General features: G+C 42.4%; 1 protein-coding gene across 1 annotated transcript; it reads left to right on the top strand.

Moving 5' to 3' along the window:
- The first annotated feature begins 1720 nt into the window (after window positions 1-1720).
- On the top strand, window positions 1721-22047 carry MMP23B (matrix metallopeptidase 23B). Its single transcript, XM_058161040.1, has 8 exons — window positions 1721-2276; window positions 7447-7595; window positions 10691-10830; window positions 13651-13818; window positions 18157-18321; window positions 19455-19565; window positions 20121-20247; window positions 20927-22047. Exons 1-8 carry the CDS (start codon window positions 2103-2105, stop codon window positions 21099-21101), a joined length of 1209 nt encoding a protein of 402 aa, XP_058017023.1. The 5' UTR covers window positions 1721-2102; the 3' UTR covers window positions 21102-22047.
- Window positions 22048-24797: the final 2750 nt, after the last annotated feature.

Raw genomic sequence — 24797 nt, 5'->3', positions numbered from 1 at the left:
CAGTCGGCAGAGTCAGCCTGCAATACTGCATTCTAACCACTGGGAGGGAGGAAGATAGCAATAGCACTTATATATCACTTTAAAGTGCCTTACAACCCTCTCCTCTAAGTGGTTTAATCAGCCCTATTGCCCCCAACAATTTGGGTCCTCATTTTACCCACCTTGGAAGGATGGAAGACTGAGCCAACCTTGAGCCTGGTGAGTTTCAAACTGCAGGCAGCTGGCAGACAGCAGAAGGAGCCTGCAGTACTGCACTCTAACCACCGGGCCACCGTGGCTCATTTACTCCCCTGTATCCTGCTTTGAGAAGCACTCCACTGGAAAGGGAGTTTTGAAAAAAGCCATATAAACTGAGAATACCAATTAAAATTTATCCAAGGGATCATTTTAGTGGCATCCGAGCTGGGTGGAGAAGACAAACTTTCATCAAGCTTTTGATGAAATCTTCTGGCTGTGAGGAAGATTCCCCTTCCCCCACTTCTCCTCTGGTCCAAAATTGTACCGAGCCAGATTCGCTGATTTTTGAGAGGTGACCAAATTAAACAGCCAGATGTGAGAGCGGGAAAAAAAAAAAAAAAAAAGGCCAGGATTTAAGAACCGTTCCTTGTGCTGCTTATGTAATATTTATTGTGGCTTTGTGTCAAGGCATGAAAATACTGCAGATGGCAGGTTTTTAAAAAAAAAAATAGCAAAAGGGAATCTGCAGCAAAGAATTGAGAAAGGCATTAATACTGTGTATTCGAGGTGTACAGTACCCACTTTCTTTGGGGCAAATTCAGTTCTGGGATAATGCCATAAGAAACACTATTCATTATACAAGATTCTAGTCCCTATCGTTTCAGCAGTAAGGCCCGCCACGAATTTAACACATCACCTCCCAATGGTTTCAGTTGTTTAAAAACGTCCAAGAGTGCAAGGTAGATATTTGCTAAGCATTTTTACTTCCTGTTACATCCTACTATTGTCTTTGGCATTTCCTTGGGAGAAAAACTTGTTAAACACATTAAAAACATCATTTTTTTCCCCAAAAGCTTTTCCTAATTTTTCAAGCTGTAGTTTTTCACTTCTATACCTCGAAGTCTGGAAAGCGGCTGTGGACTTTTTTTTTAAAAAAAGTGCCCACTGGGGAAGGGGAAGGGTTGCGAGACCCTCTAAATGAGGAGTTTCCAACCTTGGCAACTTGAAGACTGGTGGACCCCCAGAATTCTGGGAGTTGAAGTCTTAAAGGGACCAAGGTTGGAGACCCCCTGCCCTAAATCGCATCTGACAAAATTTCTCCTCCATTCCTGCCCTTGGGCCAACTTCAGATCACAAAGTGCCAGGCGCCGATTCAAGTTCTCCCTCTTTGACTTTCCCCAACAGCCCTGTGAGGTAGGCTAAACCTCTTAGAGAAATTTGGCTCCGAAGCTGAGCATCTTACGGAAAAGGTGCGGATGAGCTTTTTCACCGTAAAAGCTATTTGTGAAATAAATTCCCCAAAGGAGACCGAGGCAGTCACACACACACAAATGCGAAATGAAATTAAAACACTGCAAACGGGGCCAAGCAAAAATGGATGCCAAAAGATCCCAGCTTGGTGAATGCAAAAATTCCTCTCTTGCAGATCAGATCCTCAGAGCTGGGGCTTGCTCATGGGTGGATCTCTTGACTGTGGAACAGATCCCATCGATAAAAAGATTCAGGGCGTGTGTAACGTGTGCTCAGAATCCACTGATTGGGAGTCTATCATTTTCCTCCTCCCGGTGTGCACACAGGGATCTAGGGCCGCCCTCGTCCAGATGCTGAAACAGCTGGCTTAGCTCTCGCTCCTTTTCCTTTCCAGCTGTTTTCCCTCTTTCCCTTCTCCATTCCCTTCTTCCACAAGCAGAGATTCCTTGGTGGAGCCTGTCAAGAAACTTCACTCGAACCTTGGCACTGGCATCCTTTTTCTTTTCTTTTTTAAGCGCTCCAGAAAAATTCTCAGCACTCCAGGAAATTTTGCCCTCTCAGCCTAACTCTTCAGAACTTCAGAACAATCTGCCTCTCGCAAACTGGATGCCTTGGGGTTGAATTTCCTCCCGGGTTAATTCTTCTTTCGCGTTCGGTTTTAATTAAATGCAGCCATGGAGCAGTTCAAAAGTCTTTCTGCGAGTCTTTCTCCTTTTTTATTGCCTGCTGGCAGGCAGAAGAAACATAAATATTATCCAAGCCCTGGAAATTCAACCGGCATTTTCCTGCTTTTAATTCTTCTGGTGGTTTTGGAAGATTCGTTTGCAAAAGAAGCCCAGAAGACCCAGGTAAGCCGCTGATATTTAAAATACGGCTGTTTTGATTTATCTTGCTCGCTTCTCTTCCAAGGGGTTCTGTGGGAAGCCCCAACCCCAACCCCGATACCCTCACAACAATCTGGCGAGGTAGACTTAACGTGGAGCAAGACTTCGAATCCCCCAGGATGGGATTTGAAGGCTACGTGTCCGTGTTTTCTTTCCTACTACAAGAACAAATGCTCCCTTCATGCACGTTGGATGGACAGTTGGTGTCTTCATCCTGTTTGAAACCTGGTGTGGGATGCTGGTCATGGATGGGGGAAAAAAAGACGGAGGTTTTTTAAAAAAGAGATTGGACAACTGAGCTCATTTGTCTGAAATGGTGTAGGGGTTTCCTGCCTGAACAAGGGGTTGGACCTTCAATGTTACTTCCGACTCTTGTCATATTCTGTTATGGTGGGAACTGGAGTAACATTTTAGACTACAACTGCTTCCCAAGGCTCTTTCCATCATAAGCAACAAGGCATCACGATTAAAAAGCATTCAAGTATGTGAATGGTACCTGTCTACATGTCTCTCTCTAAATTATATCTCTATATATATTCTTTGTTTTTCTTTCTTTTCTTTCTATCTATATCTATCATCTATCTATCTCTATCAATCACCTTTATTTATCATCTATCATCTATCATCCATCTATCCATACATCCATGCTATCTATCATCTATTTATCCTATCTATCTATCTATCTATCTATCTATCTATCTATCTATCTATCTATCATCTATTTATCCTCTCTCTCTCATCTATCTATCCATACATCCATGCTATCTATCATCTATTTATCCTATCATCTATCAATCATATCTATCTATCATCTATCTATCTATATGTAACATCTATCAATCATATCTATTTATATCTAACATCAATCATATCAATCTATCTCTATCATCTATCTATCTATCTATCTATCTATCTATCTATCTATCTATCTATCTATCTATCTATCTATATCACCCATCCATCTATCCTAGTTATTTATCATCTATCATCTCTCTCGTCTCTCTCTGTATCATCTATCTATCTATCTATCTATCTATCTATCTATCTATCTATCTATCTATCTATCTATCTATCTATCTATCTATCTATCTATGGGAAACAATGGCAGTAAAATCAGGAGCCCCATTTTTGTCAAGAAACTCAACCTCTGAAGTTGCCCTCAGCCTGTCTGACTCTCTCTGTTTCTCTGCTCTCTTCCATTATCAAACTTGCAGCCACAAGTTTAGTGAACAGTGTTCGGCTTATCTTTCTCTCTCTCTCTTTGACTCAACTCTTTGGCTCTAAGCCTAGTGTGTGTGCTCCGCCCTTCTTCCTTCCCGGGGGGCCGCTGTCCGTTCAAATAGACCAAGGAGGGGAAGTTGAGCCCGGGGTCTCATTTCTGAATGCACCAACGTGCTTTGCAAGCTAACGTGTGTTTCTTTCTCTAGCTGGGGGAAGAGTTTTAGCAGATGTGGCCTTAGGCAGCGCTGAAGGAGGCTAGCAAAACTCACAACATCTGGTGGCAAAACGATTCCTCCCTCCGAGTCCCTGTGCTTGTTTTGCAGAGAGTGGGATTTGCAAACCAGAAAACTGGGCTTTTCCCCAAGAGAATCTGCAGAGCGTTTGTCAATCCTCTCTCCATCCATCCAGCTCTGGGATAAAAGATCAATGAAAATGACATGGCTGTTGTTTAAATCCCTTCTGGAACAAGATCTTTCTTCTTACATTCCCCCTTCTTCTTCCTGACCCTCTGAATCTCTTCCTTGTGCCCGCAAAAGCTATCCAAGCAGGCCTTTTCCAAAACTTAACATTTAAGAGGCTTCATCGGGGCCAGCGGCGTAGACGTTAGTCCTGCCGCAACTGGAGGAAAAGTGCCAATCCAAGGAGAAAAAGTTGGCATGGATGAAAGCCATGGAGAAGTTGGACGACTTCCAAAAACGCCAGTTCTCTGTTACTTAAGCGCAGCAGCTGAGTGACTCATCCAGCCCTGGTTCCCCCCCCCCCCCATTTTCTTTTTTTTTTTGCTGAGATGAGCAAAATTGAAAATATCGAGGAATTGCCTTTCAAGGGCTGGAGTTTGAGAAGCCTTTCAATACTCAAAACCTGGATTCCTTTTCTAACAGGAGAGAAGTCCTTAAAATGGAGCAACTCTCCAGCCACCCACCACCACCCCAAAAAAATAAAAATGGATTTAATACTTCTTGGAGCGAGGTTTTGGCAAGGAAAAGGAGGCGGCAGCCATGCAATTTTCCTGATACTCCCAAGCTAGATAAGGACATGAGTTCAGAATTGTTTGGATTCTTGCAGGAGGAGGAGATTTGTCAAATTGTGATAATCGCAAAACCTCCTTCTGGTTAACACGTTGCAGATTTCAACTCCTTGAGATTTGCTCATTTTCGTCCTGCTGAGTTTCACTTGTCCTGGAAATAAACCAATTTCTCAATTTTCTTTTAAAACAAGCCTGTTTGCAAGGAGAACAGCATTTAATACATACAGTAGTGGCCAAAATTGTGGGAAACCTTTTGGGGAAAGTGTATTTTCTAAAACTAGCTAATAACACTTTTTTTTTTTGGAGTAGTACCATAAAATTATATATCAATGGAAAGATAATTTAATCAAGAATGTAATGCCATCACTTTTATGAAGGATTTGCTATTAGAATAGCAGTTACAGTATAAAGAAGGAAAGTGAAACACGTAGACAAAACGAGATATATAAAGAAATTATCCCCATGTCAGTTAATACATAGTTGGGTAACCTTTAGCATGAATTACAGCCTTACAATGTCTTTTAGATTTGCAGCTGTTATCATATAAAACCAAGATTGAAAGATGGCTTCTATTAACTGGGTTTTATTGCTGGGTCGCTTCTGACTAACCAGTTTCTTTAGTTGGCTCCATTGAATGGGTGAAGGTCTGGGCTCTTCCCAGGCCATTCCAGTAGTGGAATACGATTATCTTGAAACTCCAAAAAAAAGTGGTGTTATTAGCCATCAAATTTCAAGAATACACTTTTCCCAAAAGGTTTCCACAATTTGGGCCACTACTGTATATATATTTATGTAAGTGACATAACCTCCAACTTTTAACTGGAGGTCTAGGGGTGGTCACCACGCTATAAAAAAGATGTTGAGACTCTAGAAAGAGTGCAGAGAAGAGCAACCAGGATGATGAGGGGACTGGAGACGAAAACGTACAATGAACGGTTGCAGGAACTGGGCATGGCCAATCTAGTGAAGAGAAGGACCAGGGGAGACATGATAGAAGTCTTCCAATATTTGAGGGGCTACCACAGAGAGGGGGGGGGGTGTCAAGCTATTTTCTAAAGCACCCAAAGGCCAGAAAGGAATAATGGATGGAAACTGACCAAGGAGAGATTCAACCTGAAAATAAGGAGAAACTTCCTGATTGTGAGAGCAATCAAGCAATGGAACAGAAATTGCCTTCGGAAGTTCTGGGAGCTTCATCACTGGAGGCTTTCAAGAAGAGACTGGACTGTCATCTGTCAAAAATGGTGTGGGGTCTGCTGTTTGGGTGGGAGGTTGGGCTAGATGACCTACAAGGTCCCTTCCAACTCTATTAATCTGTTAAAAAGTTTTACAGCAATATATTTATTGCTGTAAAACTCCTAGACCATCAATTAAATGTTGGCGGTTATGTCACTTAGTTTTTGTAGTTACGAAAGCTGGGATGAAGCTGGAAACTTGGTTACCAGCAGCCATCAATCAAAAGCTGTAATGTCTTGAACATATTTTTTTTTTTCTTCTCTTCCGGTGGGTGAGCTTTTCCCTCCCCAAAATCTATAAAGCCAGAATTGGCTCACCTTCAACAGCTGATGTCATATGACAGACACCCCCTGTGATTATGTGGTTCAGGAAACGGTGAAGAACAGCGGCATAAAAGTCTTTTAAAGTGTTATACATCAGCTAGGCCACTATTTGTCCTGGTTCCAACTCTAAAAAAAAACATAAATAAAAATAAAACAATAGCTTTTTAATAGACGCCTTGGGCAGTGGTGGATTTCAGATTTTTTTTACTACCGGTTCTGTGGGTGTGGCGTGGCTTGATGGGCGTGGCAGGGGAAGGATACTGTAAAATCTCCATTCCCACCCCACTCCAGGGGAAGGTTACTGCAAAATCCCCATTTCCTCCCGATCAGCTGGGACTTGGGAGGCAGAGAATAGATGGGGGTGGGACCAATCAGAATTTTTACTACCGGTTCTCTGAACTACTCAAAATTTCCGCTACCGGTTCTCCAGAACTGGTCAGAACCTACTGAAACCCGCCTCTGGTCTTGTGGGTGGGTGGGTGAGTGGTTTCCTTGCAACTCTGAAATTCACATGGTGAAATTCAAGATTACTTTTTTCCTGCTCAAGTAAGATTTTACCATTTACATTTTTCACTTCACCTCCAGGACAGAAGTGAGCAAACTGACTTCTGCTGTGGCTTTTATTCCATTTCTAAAAGTTTTTTTCTTCTTATTTTTGTGCATTTTGTCTTTTCCTGATCTTGGCCCCGTTCCTCCAAAACCACATATTTTTGCCCAGAGCACAAAACTCCTTTTTTGCAAAAATGAGATTTAGAAAAAAGTGCAAAAATGCTTTATTATACAACAGATGACTATTTTTTTTATTTTTTTTTTAAATCTCCGTCCAAAAATCTAAGGGAGGCTACCGGCTTGGTTGTCTTTAAAGAAGGAGGCTGGGTGAATCTTGGAGAGACAATAAACAGCTAATAATACCCTTAATTGCTAAATGGAAACACCAGATTTAGTGGCAACTGAATTCCGAGAAATATACCTCAGGGGCTAGTAACTTGGAAAAGCCTGTTTTTTTCCTGGAAAATATCCTTGGTTTCTTGGCTCCTGTCTGATTTAGTAAGATTAGAGTAGACAATCTGGTGTCATCCAGAACAGGCTGATGGAAGGAAGCCAAAATCCATCATATCTAAAGGGTGTTGACCTCAGAGCAATTGATTTAAATTAGTTTAGATTGCAGAACCAAGACAGAAAATAAATTTTCCAGAAAAAAAAAATGGCTGCTGCAAAAAAGAAGGGGAAAATGCTGAGAAACTGACTTGGTCTGGGAGCTGTTTGAAGATGCTCTCTGTGTTAAAGTTCTGCTCCAAAGCTTCTGATTTGTTTCTCTGTGTTTAAGGGAGACACGGCCCTACCTGGTGCAACCCTTGAAGTTAACTTGGACCTTCGAAAGGTGCCCTTCCCACCTCCGCCTCCTCATCTCCGGAAAAAACGTTACACGCTGACGCCAGGACGTCTTAAATGGGATCATTTCAATTTAACGTACAAGTAAGGATGTTTTCTTTCCCCCAGTGCTAAACTTGACACAATCACGGAATAGAAACTAGAGTTGGTTTCTATTCATGCTAAGATGGGGAAGAATATTTCCAATCAAGAACCAATACAATCAAGGATAGTGAGAAGCAAGCAACCAGAATTAAAAATGTAGGTGTTGTTGTTATTTTTCCCCCTGAGTTGAGAGCACTACTATGGCAGTCACCCAAATTTAAACCAAGGATGTGGAATTTTCTTTAGGTTGTTCTGGGGTACAATGATGGGTAACCTCTTGCAAAAATGAACAAGCCCACTGAAGAAAATTGGTGGGGTCAGGATTAAAAAAAAAGAGATATAATTTAGATTTCAAATCCATACAGCTAAGACAATCGCTACCCATAGATTTCATATTTCTCCCCTCCTCACATATCTCTTTTTTTATATACCCTAAGAGCAGATACACCAAGACAAACTCCTTGTGTGTCCAATCACACTTGGCCAATAAAAAAATTCTATTCTCTATTCTATTCTCATGTTCAAAATTATACTTCAATTTTAGAGTCAAATTTCCAAATCTGAAATTAACGCACATTATATCCATTCTTAAACAAAGGATTGTAAATCAGACCATTGTTTCCCTTGAGAGAAATCTTACGCAGACACTCAAATTGAGTGGCTGTGTTAAGTTTCCAAAAGTCTGGATTTTTTTAAAAAAAAATTTCTTTTGAATTGTCCATATGACGCCATGACATACATATCTCATAAATCTTTCATTCCATCTCTTATTTTCTTGTCTTTGTACATTAGACTACAAATAAAACACCCCAACAATTATGTTTTTCCACCCTTTCTAAAATAAATAAATACACCTGAATCCTACTTCAATGGCCTTTGTGCCTTTCCCTTAATAATATGCATTTTACTCCATACGTTTCCTTAAAAGTCTGCATTTATCTCCTTTTTTAAAAAAAAAGAAAATAAAAAAAAAATGAAACGGCAAATGGCATTGCGCAACTCTGAAATATGAATTTTGCCTTTGGAGGTGCCAAGAACGAGATGTTTGGATAGAAATTTGGACCCAAAGCCATTTCTCCCTCCCACCCCTTCTTTGGAAGGACAAAGATTCCGTTGCATGGAGAGATCACAAATTCAAAGGAAAAAATAAGTCCTGTTTGGAATTATCATGGGCTAAGATTTGATGGACGTTGGAATTGTTTTTCCTCTTTTTTTGAGGTGGGGAAAATTTATGCTTGCCCACTTGCGAATTGGAAACCCAGGAAATGAAATCCAAGTTCTCGAAGGGTTGAAATGAAAAGAGACATTCATTTTTTTCCCGGCCTCCCTGCTTGGAACAAAACAGCAACGTTAAGCTGGTGCAGAAATGGCTGCAGGCAACATCATTGTTGGCATTTCTGTCTTCTTAAGCTCCAGGAACAACTGTGACAACACCGTCTCTTTTGTGATGCCCGGCAAGAAACTGCCAAGCCAAAAAAAAACAGAGAGAGAGAGGGTTTTTTTTTTGGCCCTTGCGAGGCTAAGCCATGCCAAAGTCAAGATTGGCAGATGAGACCACGTTTATTTTATTTATTTATTTTTATTTTATTTGCATTTATATCCCGCCCTTCTCCGAAGACTCCGGGCGGCTTACACACTGTCAAGCAATAGTCTTCATCCATTTGTATATTATATACAAAGTCAACTTATTGCCCCCAACAATCTGGGTCCTCATTTTACCTACCTTATAAAGGATGGAAGGCTGAGTCAACCTTGGGCCTGGTGGGGCTTGAACCTGCAGTAATTGCAAGCAGCTGCTGTTAATAACAGACTGTCTTACCAGTCTGAGCCACAGAGGCCCCGTTGGGCTCATATTTGGCTGGGGGGTGGTGGAAAAACCCACCTCTGTGTCCTTTTAAGCCAAAGTTTGATATGTTTCGCTTTACAAATAAATATACAAATACCTGTATCTTTAATCGGAGAAAGATGCTATTGGTAGACTTTGTCCTTCCTCTGCGTCAGCTGTTGGGTGCTGAGAGAGAGGGAGACCAAAAAAAACAACAACAACGGAGCTATAAGGATTGTCCCTATTAAAAGACAAAACAGTTCAAAGCAAACCTGGTTTAGGAGCCCTGGGTTTGTGATAAATCAGCCCATTAGACCCTCCATAGCAGGGGTCTCCAACCGTGACAACTTTACAACTTGCGGAGTTCAACTCCCAGAATTCCTCAACCAGCGTGCTGGGAGTTGAAGTCCACAAGTCGTAAAGTTACCGAGGTTGGAGACTTCGGCTCCATAAAACCATGCAAAGCGCATCATTTCTACTACAATACTTCGTTTGGCCAACTGTGATCAAGACACGCAAGGAATTGGTCTCCGGTGCAGAAGCTCTCAGTATACACACAAAGCAACAAGAGTAATAAAAATTATTATTATTATATTCATGATACCAATAAGAGGAGCTAGGAAAGAAGATGAGAAGGATAATAATACTACAGACATACAACATGGGTAAATATACATAGGCATTAGATGGTTCTGTGGGAATTCGGTGTTCGGCAGCTGTTGCCCCAGCCCAGCTCCACCGCGCATGCTTGCGTGTCTCCCACCAGCCAGCTGGTCTTCCGGTCTCTGCTGAGCATGCTTGGGGTGCATGAGGGGGACGCGCATTGCATTTTGGGGGTGCTGCAGATACGTGCACCCCCCACACCTTATTTTGGGCCTGGAAGGCCGCCTGCACCAACCTGGAAGCCAAAAATAGGTGTGGGGGGGGCGTGGCACATTCACAGGGGAGGAGGGGCGCTCACATGGCATTTTGGGGTTTCGTGTGTGCGCGCTTTGGGCACTGGGCACCAAAAAGATTAGCCATTACTGGTATAGTGTCTCCTGCTTGACCTGGGGGGTTGGACTAGAAGACCTCCAAGGTCCCTTCCAATTTCAGCTGTTCTGATTCTGATGAAATAGATCCAAAGTGAGTTCTTGTCCATTTCCTATCCTGGATTTAACTTTTCATAGCCCCAACCACAAATTCGTGGTTGGTTCAACACAAGTCAAACCTGGCCAGGAATCTGTGGTGAACAAATCCCTTAAGTTTATTTTGTTGTATTCCCCTGCAGGATTCTGTCTTTCCCCAAAAACCTGATCGGCAAAAGCCAGACCAGGAAAGGGCTGATCGCAGCTTTCCGCATGTGGAGCGACGTCTCCCCGTTCACCTTCCGCGAAGTGTCAGGGAGTACCTCCAGCGATCTCACAATCGGTAGGTACCTTCACCGCGCCGATTCTCACGTCCAACGGGAAGCATCCTTAAATTATCGCACTGTATACAGGTGTATGCAAGGCTCAGTGGCTAAGACGCTGAGCTTGTCGATCGAAAGGTCGGCAGTTCAGCGGTTTGAATCCCTAGCGCCGCGTAACGGGGGTGAGCTCCCGTGACTTGTCCCAGCTTCTGCCAACCTAGCAGTTCGAAAGCAGGTAAAAAAGGCAAGTAGAAAAATAGGCACCACCTTTGGTGGGAAGCTAAGAGCGTTCCGTGTGCCTTTGGTGCTTAGTCATGACGGCCACATGACCACGGAGACGTCTTCGGACAGCGCTGGCTCTTCGGCTTTGAAACGGAGATGAGCACCACTCCCTAGAGTCGGCAAGGACTAACACGTATGTGCGAGGGAAACCTTTACCTTTATAAAGGTAGTCCTTGACTTATAACCATTCATTTAGTGCCTGAAGTTATAAGGGCAGCGAAAAAAGCGACATGACCATTTTTCACACTTACGACCACTGCAACACCCCCATGGCCATGTGCTCCAAATTCAGATGCTTGGCAACTGGTTCGCGTTTATGACGGTCGCAGTGTCCCCCGGGGGGGGGTCACGGCATCCCTTCCGACGAGCAAAGTCAACGGGGAAGCTAGCTTCACTTAACAACCGTGTGACTAACGTAACAACTGCAGGGATTCATTGAACAACTGTGGCGTGATAGGTCATAAAGTGGGGCAAATTTTGCTTTACAACCGTCTCGCTTCGCAACAGAAATGTCGGGCTCAACTGTGGTCGTAAGTCGAGGACTGGCTGTAAAACTACGTGACAAGGAGGGATACAGATTAAGGAATGATTATGGAATAAGAACTGTGGTGGCGCAGTGGTTAGAGTGCAGAACTGCAGGCTACTTCTGCTGACTGCCTGCAGTTTGGCAGATCGAATCTCACCAGGCTCAAGGTTGACTCAGCCTTCCGTCCTTCCGAGGTCGGTAACACGAGGACCCAGATTGTTGGGGACAAGAGGCTGACTCTGTAAACCGCTTAGAGAGAGCTGTAAAAGCTGTGAAGCAGTATATAAGTCTTAAGTACTATTGCTATCTATCTATCTATCTATCTATCTATCTATCTATCTATCTATCTATCTATCTATCTATCTATCTTCCTTTCTTCCTCCTTCCCTCCCTCCCAGTGGTTAGAAAGCAGTATTGCTTCCCCCAGGACTTCGTAAATTTCCTACCTTCGGACCTTCCGCCGCGAGCTTAAGACACATCTATTCATTTGCGCAGGACTGGACTAGGGTTTTAAATTTTTAAATGTCTAAATTTTAGATTTGGTTTTAAATTGGGTTTTATTATTTATATGTTTATTTTAAATATTTGGCCTTTATAATAAGTTTTTTAGATGAATGTTTTACTTTGTATATTTATGTGTTTTTTATATGGCTGTACACCGCCCTGAGTCCCTAGGGAGATAGGGCGGTATAAAAGTACGAATAAATAAATAAATAAATAAATAAATAAATAACTCTGCCCACTGTCAGGAGTTTGATCCTGACGACTGGCTCAAGGTTGACTCAGCCTTCCATCCTTCCGAGGTCAGTAAACTGAGGACCCAGATTGTTGGGGGCAAGAGGCTGACTCTATAAACCACTTAGAGAGGGCTGTGAAGCGACCTATGTCTTAAGTACTATTGGTATGTAGGGTGGAGATGGGAAGCAGGAAACCAAGACTGACTGATTGAAAAGCCTAAAAAAAACCCACTTAGAAAGGTCTAATTTCTAAGGTTTATCATAGACTTCAGTTCCCTACATTTTATCGAAACATTCATTCTGTTGTCAAGTCTGGCTACTTGATTGTCAACAGCGGAGATGACTCAGGCAGAAATGTCTTTGCACAACCAATTTTTCTTGTTTGTTTCCATCCTCAAACCAGAGGGCCACACTGCAACATCTGGAATGCACAAAGTCATCGGGTAGCCGAAGCAAGATTTTACATGTTCTTCCAGATTATTTGGAGGGGGGAAAGGAATAGTTTAGCCTGACCAGATCATGCCGTTCTATCTGTGCATGCCACTCAATTGAAAACAGAACATTAATTTGGCAAGGAGCAGAAAGAATCTGGGGGGTGGGGGGAGTTGCAAAGATATCCCTTTTGTGGTCTCGAAGTTGGCTGGGTGCTGTGTGGAAATGAAAGGGGGGTTGGGGAGAAGAAGTTTTTGGGTTAATACAAGATTTCCAAAATAGTTTGCTTTGGGCTCAAACTTCGCACAAGAAGTAGGGCGAGGATCACATTCTAAAAATCAAACGATAAAAAATAAAATGAGATTTTGCATGCTTTTCATTCCAATTAAATATGGCGACGTGAGAATGGATTACGTTGTGAGTTAGACTCTGGCATTCAAAGGTGGCCGTGTTTGGGGAATGTGACCCACAGCGTTGGGAGGTCATAGGTTCTCCCCGGTTTCTAAGGGACGGTACAGGGAGTGTGTTGAGTCTGGTGGACAAGTTGGGTTTTGCAGATGTGTTAAATTAATGCAGTGTTTCTCAACCGTGGTAATTTTTAAGATGTGTGGACTTCAACTCCCAGAATTCCCCACCCGTGCTGGCTGGGGAATTCTAGGAGTTGAAGTCCGCACATCTTAAAAATTACCACGGTTGGGAAACACTGCATGAACAGCTTTGAAGTTGAAAAGCAATCCTTGAGATGCCCAGAAGAGAGAGGACAAAACTAGCCGGGATAGTCCTGATCTGTAGATATGAAGTGATCTCAATTTTATCTTTTTTTTTAACCCCTCTTTCTCCCCGCCCTACAAACTACCTTCCAGGTTTCTACCCCATCAACCACACGGATTGCGTGGAATCGCAAATCCACCACTGTTTCGATGGGATCACGGGCGAGTTAGCCCACGCTTTTTTCCCGCAGACGGGGGAGATCCATTTTGATGACCATGAGTATTGGATTGTCGGGGACACTCGGTTCAGCTGGAAAAAGGGTAAGTGGGCTGGATGGATCCCAGGATCCCCTTTATCCACCTTATTTGTAAGGAAAAAAGAATTTAGAGCCGGGAAGGAAAATCTGAGTCGAAAAAAATGAAATTCGTTGCTAAAAGATCGATGGAAGAACAGAATGGAGGGGAAAAAAAATGAACTTCGGAGAAAGGAAGAAAATCATGGCATTTGCTATTTGTAGAAGGGGGAAAAAAAATCAGCTATAAATCCAACAGCAATTAGAGATCCTGGAACCGGATGAAAGGAATTCAGCAAACATGTTGCAAATTTTAAAAGTATTGGATTTGACACCCCTGAATCATCATCATCAAAAAAAAAAAAAAGACTGTGATGTTTGAGAGATGAAAGAAGAAGATAAAGACCAATTTGGCTTTAGATATTTAGTCCCAGGCTGTAAAATGGGCTGACTAAGCAAAAACACAAAAAAACTTTCTCCAAACCATTGTTGGGTTATTACCAAGAAAAATATGAATAAAGGTAGTCTTCGAATTAGGCAAGTCCAGAATTTATGTGGCCAATTGAAAAATTTATTCAGCGAGTTTTGTCCCGTTTTTAGACTTTTCTTGCCACCGTTGTTAAGTGAATCGCTGCAGTGGAGTTAGGCACACGGTTGTTAAGTGGCTTCTCCGTGGTCTTTGCGAGTCAGTTGTCAGGTGTCTGAATGTATATCACACGAATGTGAGGATGCTGCAGCGGTCGTAAGTGTGAAAAATGGTCGTAAGTCACTTTTTTTCAGTGCCGTTGTTATTTCGAACGGTCACTGAATGAACGGTTGTAAGTCAAGGACTACCTATACATCTACAAAGGTGTCAAAGAGTTGAACTCAGAGTGCAAGGAAGATCTGGAAGCTTTTAAGAAGAGGTTGGATAACCCTTTGTCTGAAGTGGTGTAGGGCAGGGGTCTCGAACCTTGGTCCCTTTAAGACTTGTGGACTTCAACTCCCAGAGTCCCTCAGGCAGCAAAGCTGGCTGAGGAACTCTGGGAGTTGAAGTCCACAAGTCTTAAAGGGACCAAAGTTGGAGACCCCTGGTGTAGGGTTTCCTGCCTAAGCAGGGGGTTGGACTAGAAGACCTCCAAGGTCCCTTCCAACTCTTATTATTCTATATGTCTATATTATTCTATATGTTACATTATCACACGGGGCAGTATTCAGCTTTCTCACTTTGTTTTGCTAAACCAAACTTCTAGTCCTTAAGGAAGTCAGATAATTCCACATCTATGAACATCTCCAACTAGCTTCTTCCTTCCTTCCTTCCTTCCTTCCCTTCCTTTTCCTATCTTTTATTCCTTGGAAAGTTTTGCAGTCTTTCCTAAGGGGTGTCCGGTGAGAGCAAACCAAACCCATCAGAGGTTGAACGTCCATGAGTATCTAACTTTTTTTTTTTTTTGACAATAAAGTAAGCCTGCTGTAGAAACTGGCGTCAAAATTATTGGCATCCTGAAGACCCCACACTCTAAAAGTTACTGAATGGATTCGTACGAAATCAGGCGGCGTTTCTCCGTGTTGCTTTTTCCGGCCTGTCAAAAGATTTCGCCATCCGATGCCTTTCAAATAAAGGCTGGAACGTCGCGCTGATGAAAATATTCCTGCCAGCTGAATACTGAAGTTTTTGCTTAACTGTTGCTGCTGGCCGAGACCCCAAAAGCCCCCGAGTGTTATCAAGCGTTTGTTATGCTCCCTTTCTCATCGGAAAAACAAAAACGCTGTTTACATTTTTTCTCCCATCTGGGTGATGGCTTTTTTTTTTTCTTCCTGCAGACTTTGCGGGAGCCCAGCGGCCACTGTTATTTGTTTTTAAAGAATTCCATAAAATGCTAAACAGATGGCCCTTTGGTTCAAGATGAGCCTTTCCCCATTAAGGTTTTTTTTTTGGGTTTTTTTAAAGCGTGCTTCCCTGATGTGTCTCTGTACGAGTCCCTATTCTGGGCCTGTCTCTGCAGAGAGGGATTTGAAAATAGCAAATCGGAGGTCCTGAACGATCCATCGGTGGCCTGACGGTATAAATAATCCCCACCCCAAGGAGAGTTATTGGGAAACCCAGCAAGACGCAGCATGCAGAGAGACAACGGGCAACTCCCCTGCCCTGAGGTTTCTAGCATCTTCAAGTTTGTGATTCTGGCTATCCGATGCCCCATTTGGGAAAAACATACAGCAGTGGCCAAAATTGTGGAAACCTTTTGGGAAAAGTGTATTTTTCTAAAGCTAGTTGTTTTTTGGGGGGAAGTAGTACCATAAAATTATATATCCATGGAAAGATCATTGAATCAAGAATGTAATGCAATAACTTTGATGAAGGATTTGCTATTAGAATAGCAGTGATAGTATAAAGAAGAAAAGCGAAACACGTAGAAAAAAATGAGATATACAAAAATGATCCCCATGTCAGTGAATACTTAGTTGGGAAACCTTTAGTATGAATTATGGCCTTACAATGTCTTCCCATGGAGTGAACCAAGTCCTTGAGTTCTGCAGCTGTTATCATGTGGAACCAAGATTGAAGGATGGCTTCTATTAACTGGGTTTTATTGCTGAGTCGCTTCTGACTAACAAGTTTCTTTAGTCGGAAAATCCATAGATTTTCCATTGGGTGAAGGTCTGGGCTACACCTAGGCCATTCCAGCAGTGTAATAGGATTAGTTTGAAACTCCCTCAAAAAAAAAAAAGTGGTGTTATTAGCCATCAAACTTCAAAAATACACTTTTCCCAAAAGGTTTCCACAATTTTGGCCACTACTGTAGAAGGAAAATTTGTTGCCTTTTCTTTCAAGCTACAGAGTGCCAAGATCTTATTCAAAATAAGAGAAGAAAAATTGAATTTGAATGACGGGATGGTTAGTCTGCCCATCCAATAGGGAATAATTTTCATAAGAAACGTTTTGATTTATCCGGGCTTTGTCGGAAAGATCCGGGAGATGAGACCTGACCTCCTTAATGCTGAATATTAGTTTGCAACCGTGCTGTTTTTAACGATTTCTCTAAAGGATTGTCAACCTTATACGGCCCATTCCTCTAGGACTGAAAACAGGAGACAAAATTATTCGCTCATAAAACTAATCTCAAAACTTTGCAGAGCGACATTGGGATTTATTTCTGATCGGGAAACAGGAAATTTTTTACAGCAGCGAAATCCCCGGGCGGCAGATGTGCTCTGTCTCCAAGACAAGGAAAATCTGTTATTTCCTTTTTTTGTGCCCCAAACATCCAAGAATTAACTCCACGAGACAAGTTTGCGAGCATTTCCTTATTTAGAAAGACCGAGAGACAAAAAAACCGAGAATTTGTTTGCATGACTAAATTTCAAGACAGCTGCAGCTTGGGAGTCAAAGCAGGGTTGTTATTTCGATATTTCGATATTTTATTTATTTATTTTTAAATGAAAAAAAAAAATCCTCTGTGCCAGATGAGAAAGGAACTTTAATCCAGGACACGGAGTTACACAATTCAAGAGCAGCTGAATCAACTTTTATTTGCTACTGCCCGCTTCTGTTTTAAATTAAGAAAAAGGATTGGGGGAGATTTGCTAGGGGCTTGAAGGAAAAGAATCTTCTATCTAACCTCTGACATCTTGTGTTTCAAGAAGAATGAGCTGGAAAATGAATTCTCCGAAGGGGAATCCTGCCCCTTTGCAGAGCAGATGAAGATTTGCAAAATGAGTAGCTCACGTTGGCTACCAAGATCAAGGCAGTTGTGGGCTGCAGCGACGTTAGAACCAAAGTACAGTAACAGAGTCCTGGACTTACGACCACAATCGAGCCCAAAATTTTGGCTGCTTAAGCGAGACGGTTGTTAAGGGAGCTTTGCTACTTTTTAAGTGGTTAAGGGAGTAACACGTTTTGTTAAGGGAATCTAGCTTCCCCTTGTCAGGTCGCAAAAGAGGATCACGTGACCCAGGGACGCTGCGGCCGTCGTAAATACGAGTCGGCTGCCAAGCGCCTGAATTTTGATCACGTGGCACGGGGATGATGCAACAGTCATTAAGAGTGGAAAAAACAGTCATAAGTCACTTTTTTTTAAGTGCAGTTGTAAATTCTGGCCATTAAATGAAACTGTTGTTAAGGCGAGAACTATTGTTGTGTTTTATTTTCCACCATCTGTTAAGCCAAGCCAGGACACTGCATGAAGCAAACTTGATTGACTGAAATCCTTTCTGTTCCTGGTTGTTGTTTTGTGCGTGTGTGTGGGGTGTGTGTGTTAAACCTAGGAGATAAGACTGAAGCACCCTAAATTAGTCTGAATACTTTTTATAACACGCTGTATGTTTTCCTCCTTATAATTCAACCAGTTAATTAGCTTCCTTTTTTTAAAAAAAATTTTTTTTAAAGGAGTCTGGCTGACAGATTTGGTTCACGTAGCCGCCCATGAAATTGGCCACGCGTTAGGTCTTATGCACTCTCTGGATCCCAAGGCCTTGATGCATGTGAATGCAACCCTGACGGGAAAGAACACGATCTCGCAGGACGAGATGTGGGGAATGTACCGGCTTTATGGTAAGCAGGCGCGTCGCTTGCCGGGAGGAAAGGAAGAACGTTGGAACGATTTAATCATCTCCTTTGCCAGTTTTCCCGATAAAAAGAGCGATTTGGAGGACTGGGTTTTTAAAATTCCCGGTCTAGGTTTGTAGAAAGGCACCCGGAGGAGAGTGCCTGGATGGAGAAATCACAGGGCATACGTTTTAAAATTTAAATTAAAATGGTTTCAGGTCAATCCTAACACTCTATGAAGGCAGCATTATCTATCCAAATTCTTGGACGAGGACTTCAGCATGCGGTGGCTTTGAGTTCCCCCAGACTGCCTTCCCTGGGCCTCTGAAAGTCAGAGAAAATGATAGGTTTCCAATCCAACAGCTGAAGCGTGTTTTTCAGCTTGAAACAGAGGCCTCCGAGATGGTGGAGAGGGGACAATAATAATTATATATATATTATTGTACCCTTTGTGTTTCAAACTGTTTGGATTGGCAGACCTTTGTGCCAAACGCGCCATCCACGCCTGTTTACAAAGAATGGGGTAGAATTATTTTCGCTAAAATCCGATCAACTGAAAATATCCTTCTTCACTTTGCGTTTATACTAAATATTTCTTTTCTGGAAATCAACTGTATCTTCTCACTCCCCCACTAGCATCGATGCGGGTGGTTTCCTCAGTACGCAGTTTGAAAAAAAATAAAATCTCAGCAAATTAGAACAGATTGAGTGGGAGAAGATGTGTATTTTACCTTGAGAAAACATCAACAAAAGTGGGGTTTTTTTTCTCCCCTCCTCTTAAGTTGGCTCCATCTTTAGAGGATTACAAAGAGGCTGCTTCATATACCAGTTTTTTACATGCCACAGGAGGAGAAAGTGCTAAAATGTTGAGCGGTTGGGATTAAGCTCCAACCTCCAGAAAAGTAAACCGGCCTGTTACCTTTCAGCCGAATCCGAACTCGTAGCCGTGAAAAGGTATTCTGCTTATGGATTAATCTGTCTGGCGCTTTGTTAAATTTGGCCGCCCACACCTTGCTTTTGTGTTAAGAACAGGGTCCAATCAGTTCAGACACGAAATGAAGGGTGACTTTTCTACCTTTTCTTCTTGGGCATTTTAAAGTGAAATCCTGTTTTTTTTTTTGTTAACATTTTTTTCCCAGGCTGCAAAGACCGACTGTTTATATGCCCATCATGGAGTCGGAAAGGATACTGTCGAACGCGTCAACGGTTTATGAAAAAACACTGCCCCTACAGCTGCGATTTTTGCTTGGGTAATTCTCACGTCGCTTTTTTTGGTAAATTCTCTACGCAAGTATTTTTCAACTTTGGCAACTTTTAAGAGGGATGAACTTCAATTCCCAGAATTCCCCAGCGAAGTTGCTAAGATTGGGAAACACTGCTATAAAATAGTTTTTAGTAGGAAGGAACTGCTGGTGTAATATTTTCCCAAGAGTTCAGGAATCTCTCTGCATCATCCAACCGTCTTTGGGAAATTCAAAACCCCAAAATTTGTTTTCTAAATAGATTTGGGAAGGGAAGGGAAGCGACAACAATCTGTTACAGTCCCAGGAAAACTTCATTTGTTCCACATCTAGCCTGGGCGGGTCATGACATGAAAACAATTCCAAAGACGAAGAGCGGACTATTTGCAGAGTGAAAATCAATCGGCAACAAAAATTTAGGAATTTAGCAGATTTAACGGATCAAACGCAAGCCGGGGCTCTTCTGGATCACGCCATCACTTTTTAAATCTTTGGTGAGGGATAGCTGCGTTCGTTCCCTGGTTTTAATTCTGAGCTGATGCCTCGGTTGTTCCCACTTTTCAGCGTTCCCCTTTCCGACGGCGATACCCACCCCGCCGCCTCCAAGAATGAAGACCAGGCTCGTCCCCGAGGGCCGGAACGTTACTTTCCGATGTGGCCAGAAAATCATTCACAAAAAGGGGAAAGTTTAGTAAGTTAACTCGCATCTGGATTTTTGGGACTCTTGAGATGAATGGCAAGAGGGAAAGTTATAAAGGCTAAAATGTCCTCTTTTTTTCCCCTGGATTGGCATCGTATCGTAGCTGCCAAACCTAGAGACTAAAAAAGATCTCCATGTGGGATCTGTTATTAAGTATGCTGCATGGGCTAAACTTGGTACAGTTGATCAAACTAATTATTATTTTTTTCCTTTTCCCTTCCTTCCTTCTTCTTTTTTTCTCTCCTTCCTTCCTGTTTTTTCCTTCTTTTCATTTTTTCTTCTTTCCTTCCTTCTGGTTTCTTTCTTTTCCCTTCCTTCCTGTTTTTTTTCCCTTCCTTTCTTCCTGTTTCTCTTTCTCTCCTTACCTTTTTCCTTCCTTCCTTCCTGTTTTTTTCTTCCTTCCTTCTTTTTCGTTCTTTCTCTCCTTTCTTCCTGTTTTTTCTTCCTTCCTTCTGGTTTCTTTCTTTTCCCTTCCTTCCTTCCTCTTTCCCTCCTTCCTTTCTTCCTGTTTCTCTTTCTTTCCTTTCTTTTCCTTTTTCCTTCCTTTCTTCTTTTTTCTTTCCCTCCTTCCTTCCTGTTTTTTCTTCTTTTCCTTCCTTCCTTCCGGTTTCTTTCTTTTCCCTTCCTTTCCTTTCTCCTTCCTTCCTCCCCCTTTCCTTTTTTCATGCAGTTGGTATAAGGAGAAGGAATTGCTAGAATATTCCTATCCTGGCTACCTGTTTCTGAATGGCGACCACATGAGCATCATAGCCAACGCCATCAACGAAGGAACGTATACTTGCATCGTGAAGAAAAAGTCCAAAGTCTTGACCACATATTCTTGGAGAGTCAGGCTGAAGCATTAATGTGTGACTTGTGTGCAAGGACTTACAGACCCCCCCCCCCAAGTCACTCTATGTTGGGTCCCCCTCCCTTTCCTCCCCTCTGTCCTCCTATTGCACTTTCAACAGCCAATCCGGACTCACAAAAAAAATCAACCTTTCCCAGGTTATCCCTTCTGGAAGGAGACTGCAGAAATACTGGTTTCTTCTTCCACGTGTTTTTATTCTTGGCCAAGCATGATAGGATGTGTAGTCGAAGTCACGAAGGAGCCCAAGGGGAGGAGAAATAAGACTACAACATGAGCTAAAAGAGATGCTTATTTTTTTTTAAAAAAAAGTTGCTAACCGTTTTACAGTTATATTTTTCACCTACGTTCTGCTATAATCTGGATCTTGGCGCTCTGTCACCAAGATTGGTTTATTAAATTAAATTAAAAGAAATCTTTCCCAGAGCTGCTCAAGACGGCATATATAATAACACCCCTCCTCCAATTTCACCCCCCCAAATAAACAACTTGTAGTGTGGAGTTGGGAACCTGGGATTTATTCAAAACAGAAGTGCAACTAACATTTTCTAGCCAAGGCTGTCATCATTCTACAATTCAGTAAAAGATCCCGGCACAGAATGAAATTCCTGGGCTGAGTTATTTCCGCAAAGCAGACCTTACACGAAACAAGTTTATAAGTTTCACATACTACCTAAGATCATGTACTCCTCCAAATTACAAGCTAGGTTTTCTGCCCTGTTTAGGGACCAAGGGGGAAAAAAAAGGATCAAAAGAATTCCTTCGTTAAACCTTTGCATCTGTTAGGCATTTTTTTAAAAAAAAACTTGGGTCAACAGCCTCTGAAAGAATTTGCCAACTCAGGTATAGTTTCTTGAAAGGTGGAGCACAGTTGATCCTTCAGGAATTTCAACAGAAATGTACCCTTTTCGTCCTCCTGCTCAAATAAAGCATTTCCATACTGATATTTATTGTTGCTTGCCCTATTGCCGTGAGACACAATGATACAATTAGAACACGCAGAGACCTGTGTTTGAGGCTAATTAGTTTTCCCAGCAATGAAATTTCCCGGCTGGGAAATTTCTACGCCGTCTTGAAATTGCCAAGTTTGAGAAATACCACTGAGTTATGGGTTCATGACACCGCTGACTCAGTTCAATTTGTCAGACACAAAGAAAGCCTAGACATTCCTGGGCAACAAACAACGTTCGTAAGCCACATTAGAAACGTGAAGACATTATTGGGCAAATGATGTTATTCAGCCCCATTAGATAATGTCATGCAAATAACAAGGCTCCACGCATAGAGACTGTATTCATAGTCACCCTTAATCTTTGGTTAGCTGAATCATGGCTTATCTGATTAATCCAATTTTTGGGTTCCACCCAAGGCAAGGAGCAGAAACATCGAAGACAGGAGATAACACACATAAGATTTGTTATTTTGTGCGGGGTGGTTTTTTTGTGTCATGTTGTTCTGACCCGGCTCCCCAAACAGGACAAATCCTCTGTATTTAAATCAATGATTCCTTTATTAGGAACGCCGGCAGCCCCAGCAAAGAATTTCTCTCTCAACACAGGCTAACAAGTCTGTCCACCAGGGAGGTGAACAGTTTGTCTGCCACGTCTATTCATCTCGGCCCCCTGCCTTTTATCCCAGAGCTAGGGTGGGGTTTCACGAGCAGCTGCAGCTCTTCTGTCCCAAGGACCGGCCCATAGATTTCCACTGCTCTCCTCTCCTCTGCCTTTAGGCACTGGACACAGCTGTTCCTCCTCTTCCTCATCAGCCACTTCCAGTCCTGGGGGCTGTTGACTCTCCACCTGAGGGCTGATGGATGTCCCAGGCTCCTCCTCTGTCTCTCCCTCTGACAGCTCCATTCCCTCTTCCCCCTCAGGTTGCCTTGATGCTGACCCCGACTCCCATGCCTCATTTGATTCGGCTGCTGGAGAGGCTGGCGGTCGACAGGCCACAACACATACAGTTACAGACACTAGAGGTGGCTTGCGGCACACTGATAACGTATTATAGGTAGTCCTTGACTTATGACCATCCATTTACCAACTGTTCGAAGTTACACAATACTGAAAAAAAAAAGACTTATAACCAATTTGCATTTACAACTGTTGCAGCAACCCCAAGGCGACACAATCGAAATGTTTTACGCTTCGCAACTGACATGTATGTAGATATTGCAGCGCGTCTGGGATCATGTGATTGGCCATTGGCCACCTTCCCAGCCGGTTTCCGATAAGCAAAATCAATGGGAGGAAGCTGGCCTTGCTTAATGCCAATGTGTTTCATTTAACCACCGCAACGATTTGCTTAAGTGTGGCAAAAAAAAAAAAGCTCATAAAATCAGCACGACTTTTAACAACCGCCTTACTTAGCAACGGAAATCCTAGCCCCAGTTGTGCTTGTACGTCTACCTACAGGACTGCCTATAGTTACTATTATACAAATACTTTCTAGTGTAACAGCAACCTTAAGTGTGTATCAGAGGCTGCCAGCATATGTAGAGCAAGAACAGTTTTCTTACCTTTCCAGAGTTTCTAAGTTCCATTTCATAACACTTTTCCAATCTGATAAGAAAATACTCTCTAGGCAAGGTTCTGTTTGTCTTTTCCTGAAGCACAAAAGAAAGGGGAGGGCGAAAGTAATTTTCAATACAGCAGTCAGCCTAAAATACTGTACAGGTAATCCTCGACTTACGACCACAAATTTCTGTGGCTAAGCAAGGCAGTTATTAAGTGCATTGTGATTCGTTTTATGACCTTTTTGCCCTGGTTACGTGACTCATTGCCGCTGTTAAGTGAATCGGGCTTCCTCCACTGATTGGGCTTGTCGAGAAGTTTGCAAACGGAGATCACGCGATCCTGGGACAGCACAACTGTCATAAATGAATGGCAGCTGTCAAGTGCCCCAATTTTGACCCAGTCACTGTGGGGGATGCTGCAATAGCCGTTAAGTGTGGAAAAACGATCGCAAGTCCCTTCAGTCACTAAACAAATGGTCGTTAAGTTGAGGACTCCCTGCAGATATGTATGAAACAACAGACTTTTGAGAATATGACTAAGGCACAAAGGGGAAGTTTTGAGAACTCACCGCTAAAGGATGTCATGTTTATTCATTTTTAGTTTAGAAATTCATGAGGTTTCACGCCCTAAAGCAGCTGTGTTGTATAATGCAGGAGGAGAAACTCATTTTATGTTCACTTTAGGCTGTTTCCAGGCTACCGTTATCCCTCCTCAAAGAAAAAAAGGGCTTAGTAAAAGCCCAAATCAATCCTGCTGCATTGAGACAGCTTTCAATCCATTCTCTTCAATACACACATGATCTTTTTTTGGAAACCTTTAAAAAAAAAAAAAAAGCCAATATTTGTTTTTCCAAGGGCTTCAGCTTTGGTCTACAATGGGCCTGAAACGGTTTATGGTGAGGGAAGCCTAAGGCAGGAAGGTGCATTTGAAAACAATGAATTTTGAAAGTAGTCAACTTACCTTATGAAACGCTTGGAAACTAAACAATCAGATTAAAGTCATCTCAAAGAGGCAAACTACGCTATCACAATCTGTATTTTCTTTCTCCTCTCCCTCTCTTTCTTAGCATCTGATGCAAAATGTCTGCAAATTGGATTAAAGTAAGATATCAGCACATTTTCAAGTCACTCAGCCCAACTCAATCGGTGGGCAATTCTTTTTAAGAACTGAAGAGAAGGCTA

The sequence above is a fragment of the Ahaetulla prasina genome, chromosome 18 (assembly GCF_028640845.1).
Source record: "Ahaetulla prasina isolate Xishuangbanna chromosome 18, ASM2864084v1, whole genome shotgun sequence".
In the NCBI taxonomy this organism is placed as follows: domain Eukaryota; kingdom Metazoa; phylum Chordata; class Lepidosauria; order Squamata; family Colubridae; genus Ahaetulla; species Ahaetulla prasina.
Note: the sequence above shows the minus strand (reverse complement) of the source record. Positions and strands in the feature narration are given on the sequence as shown.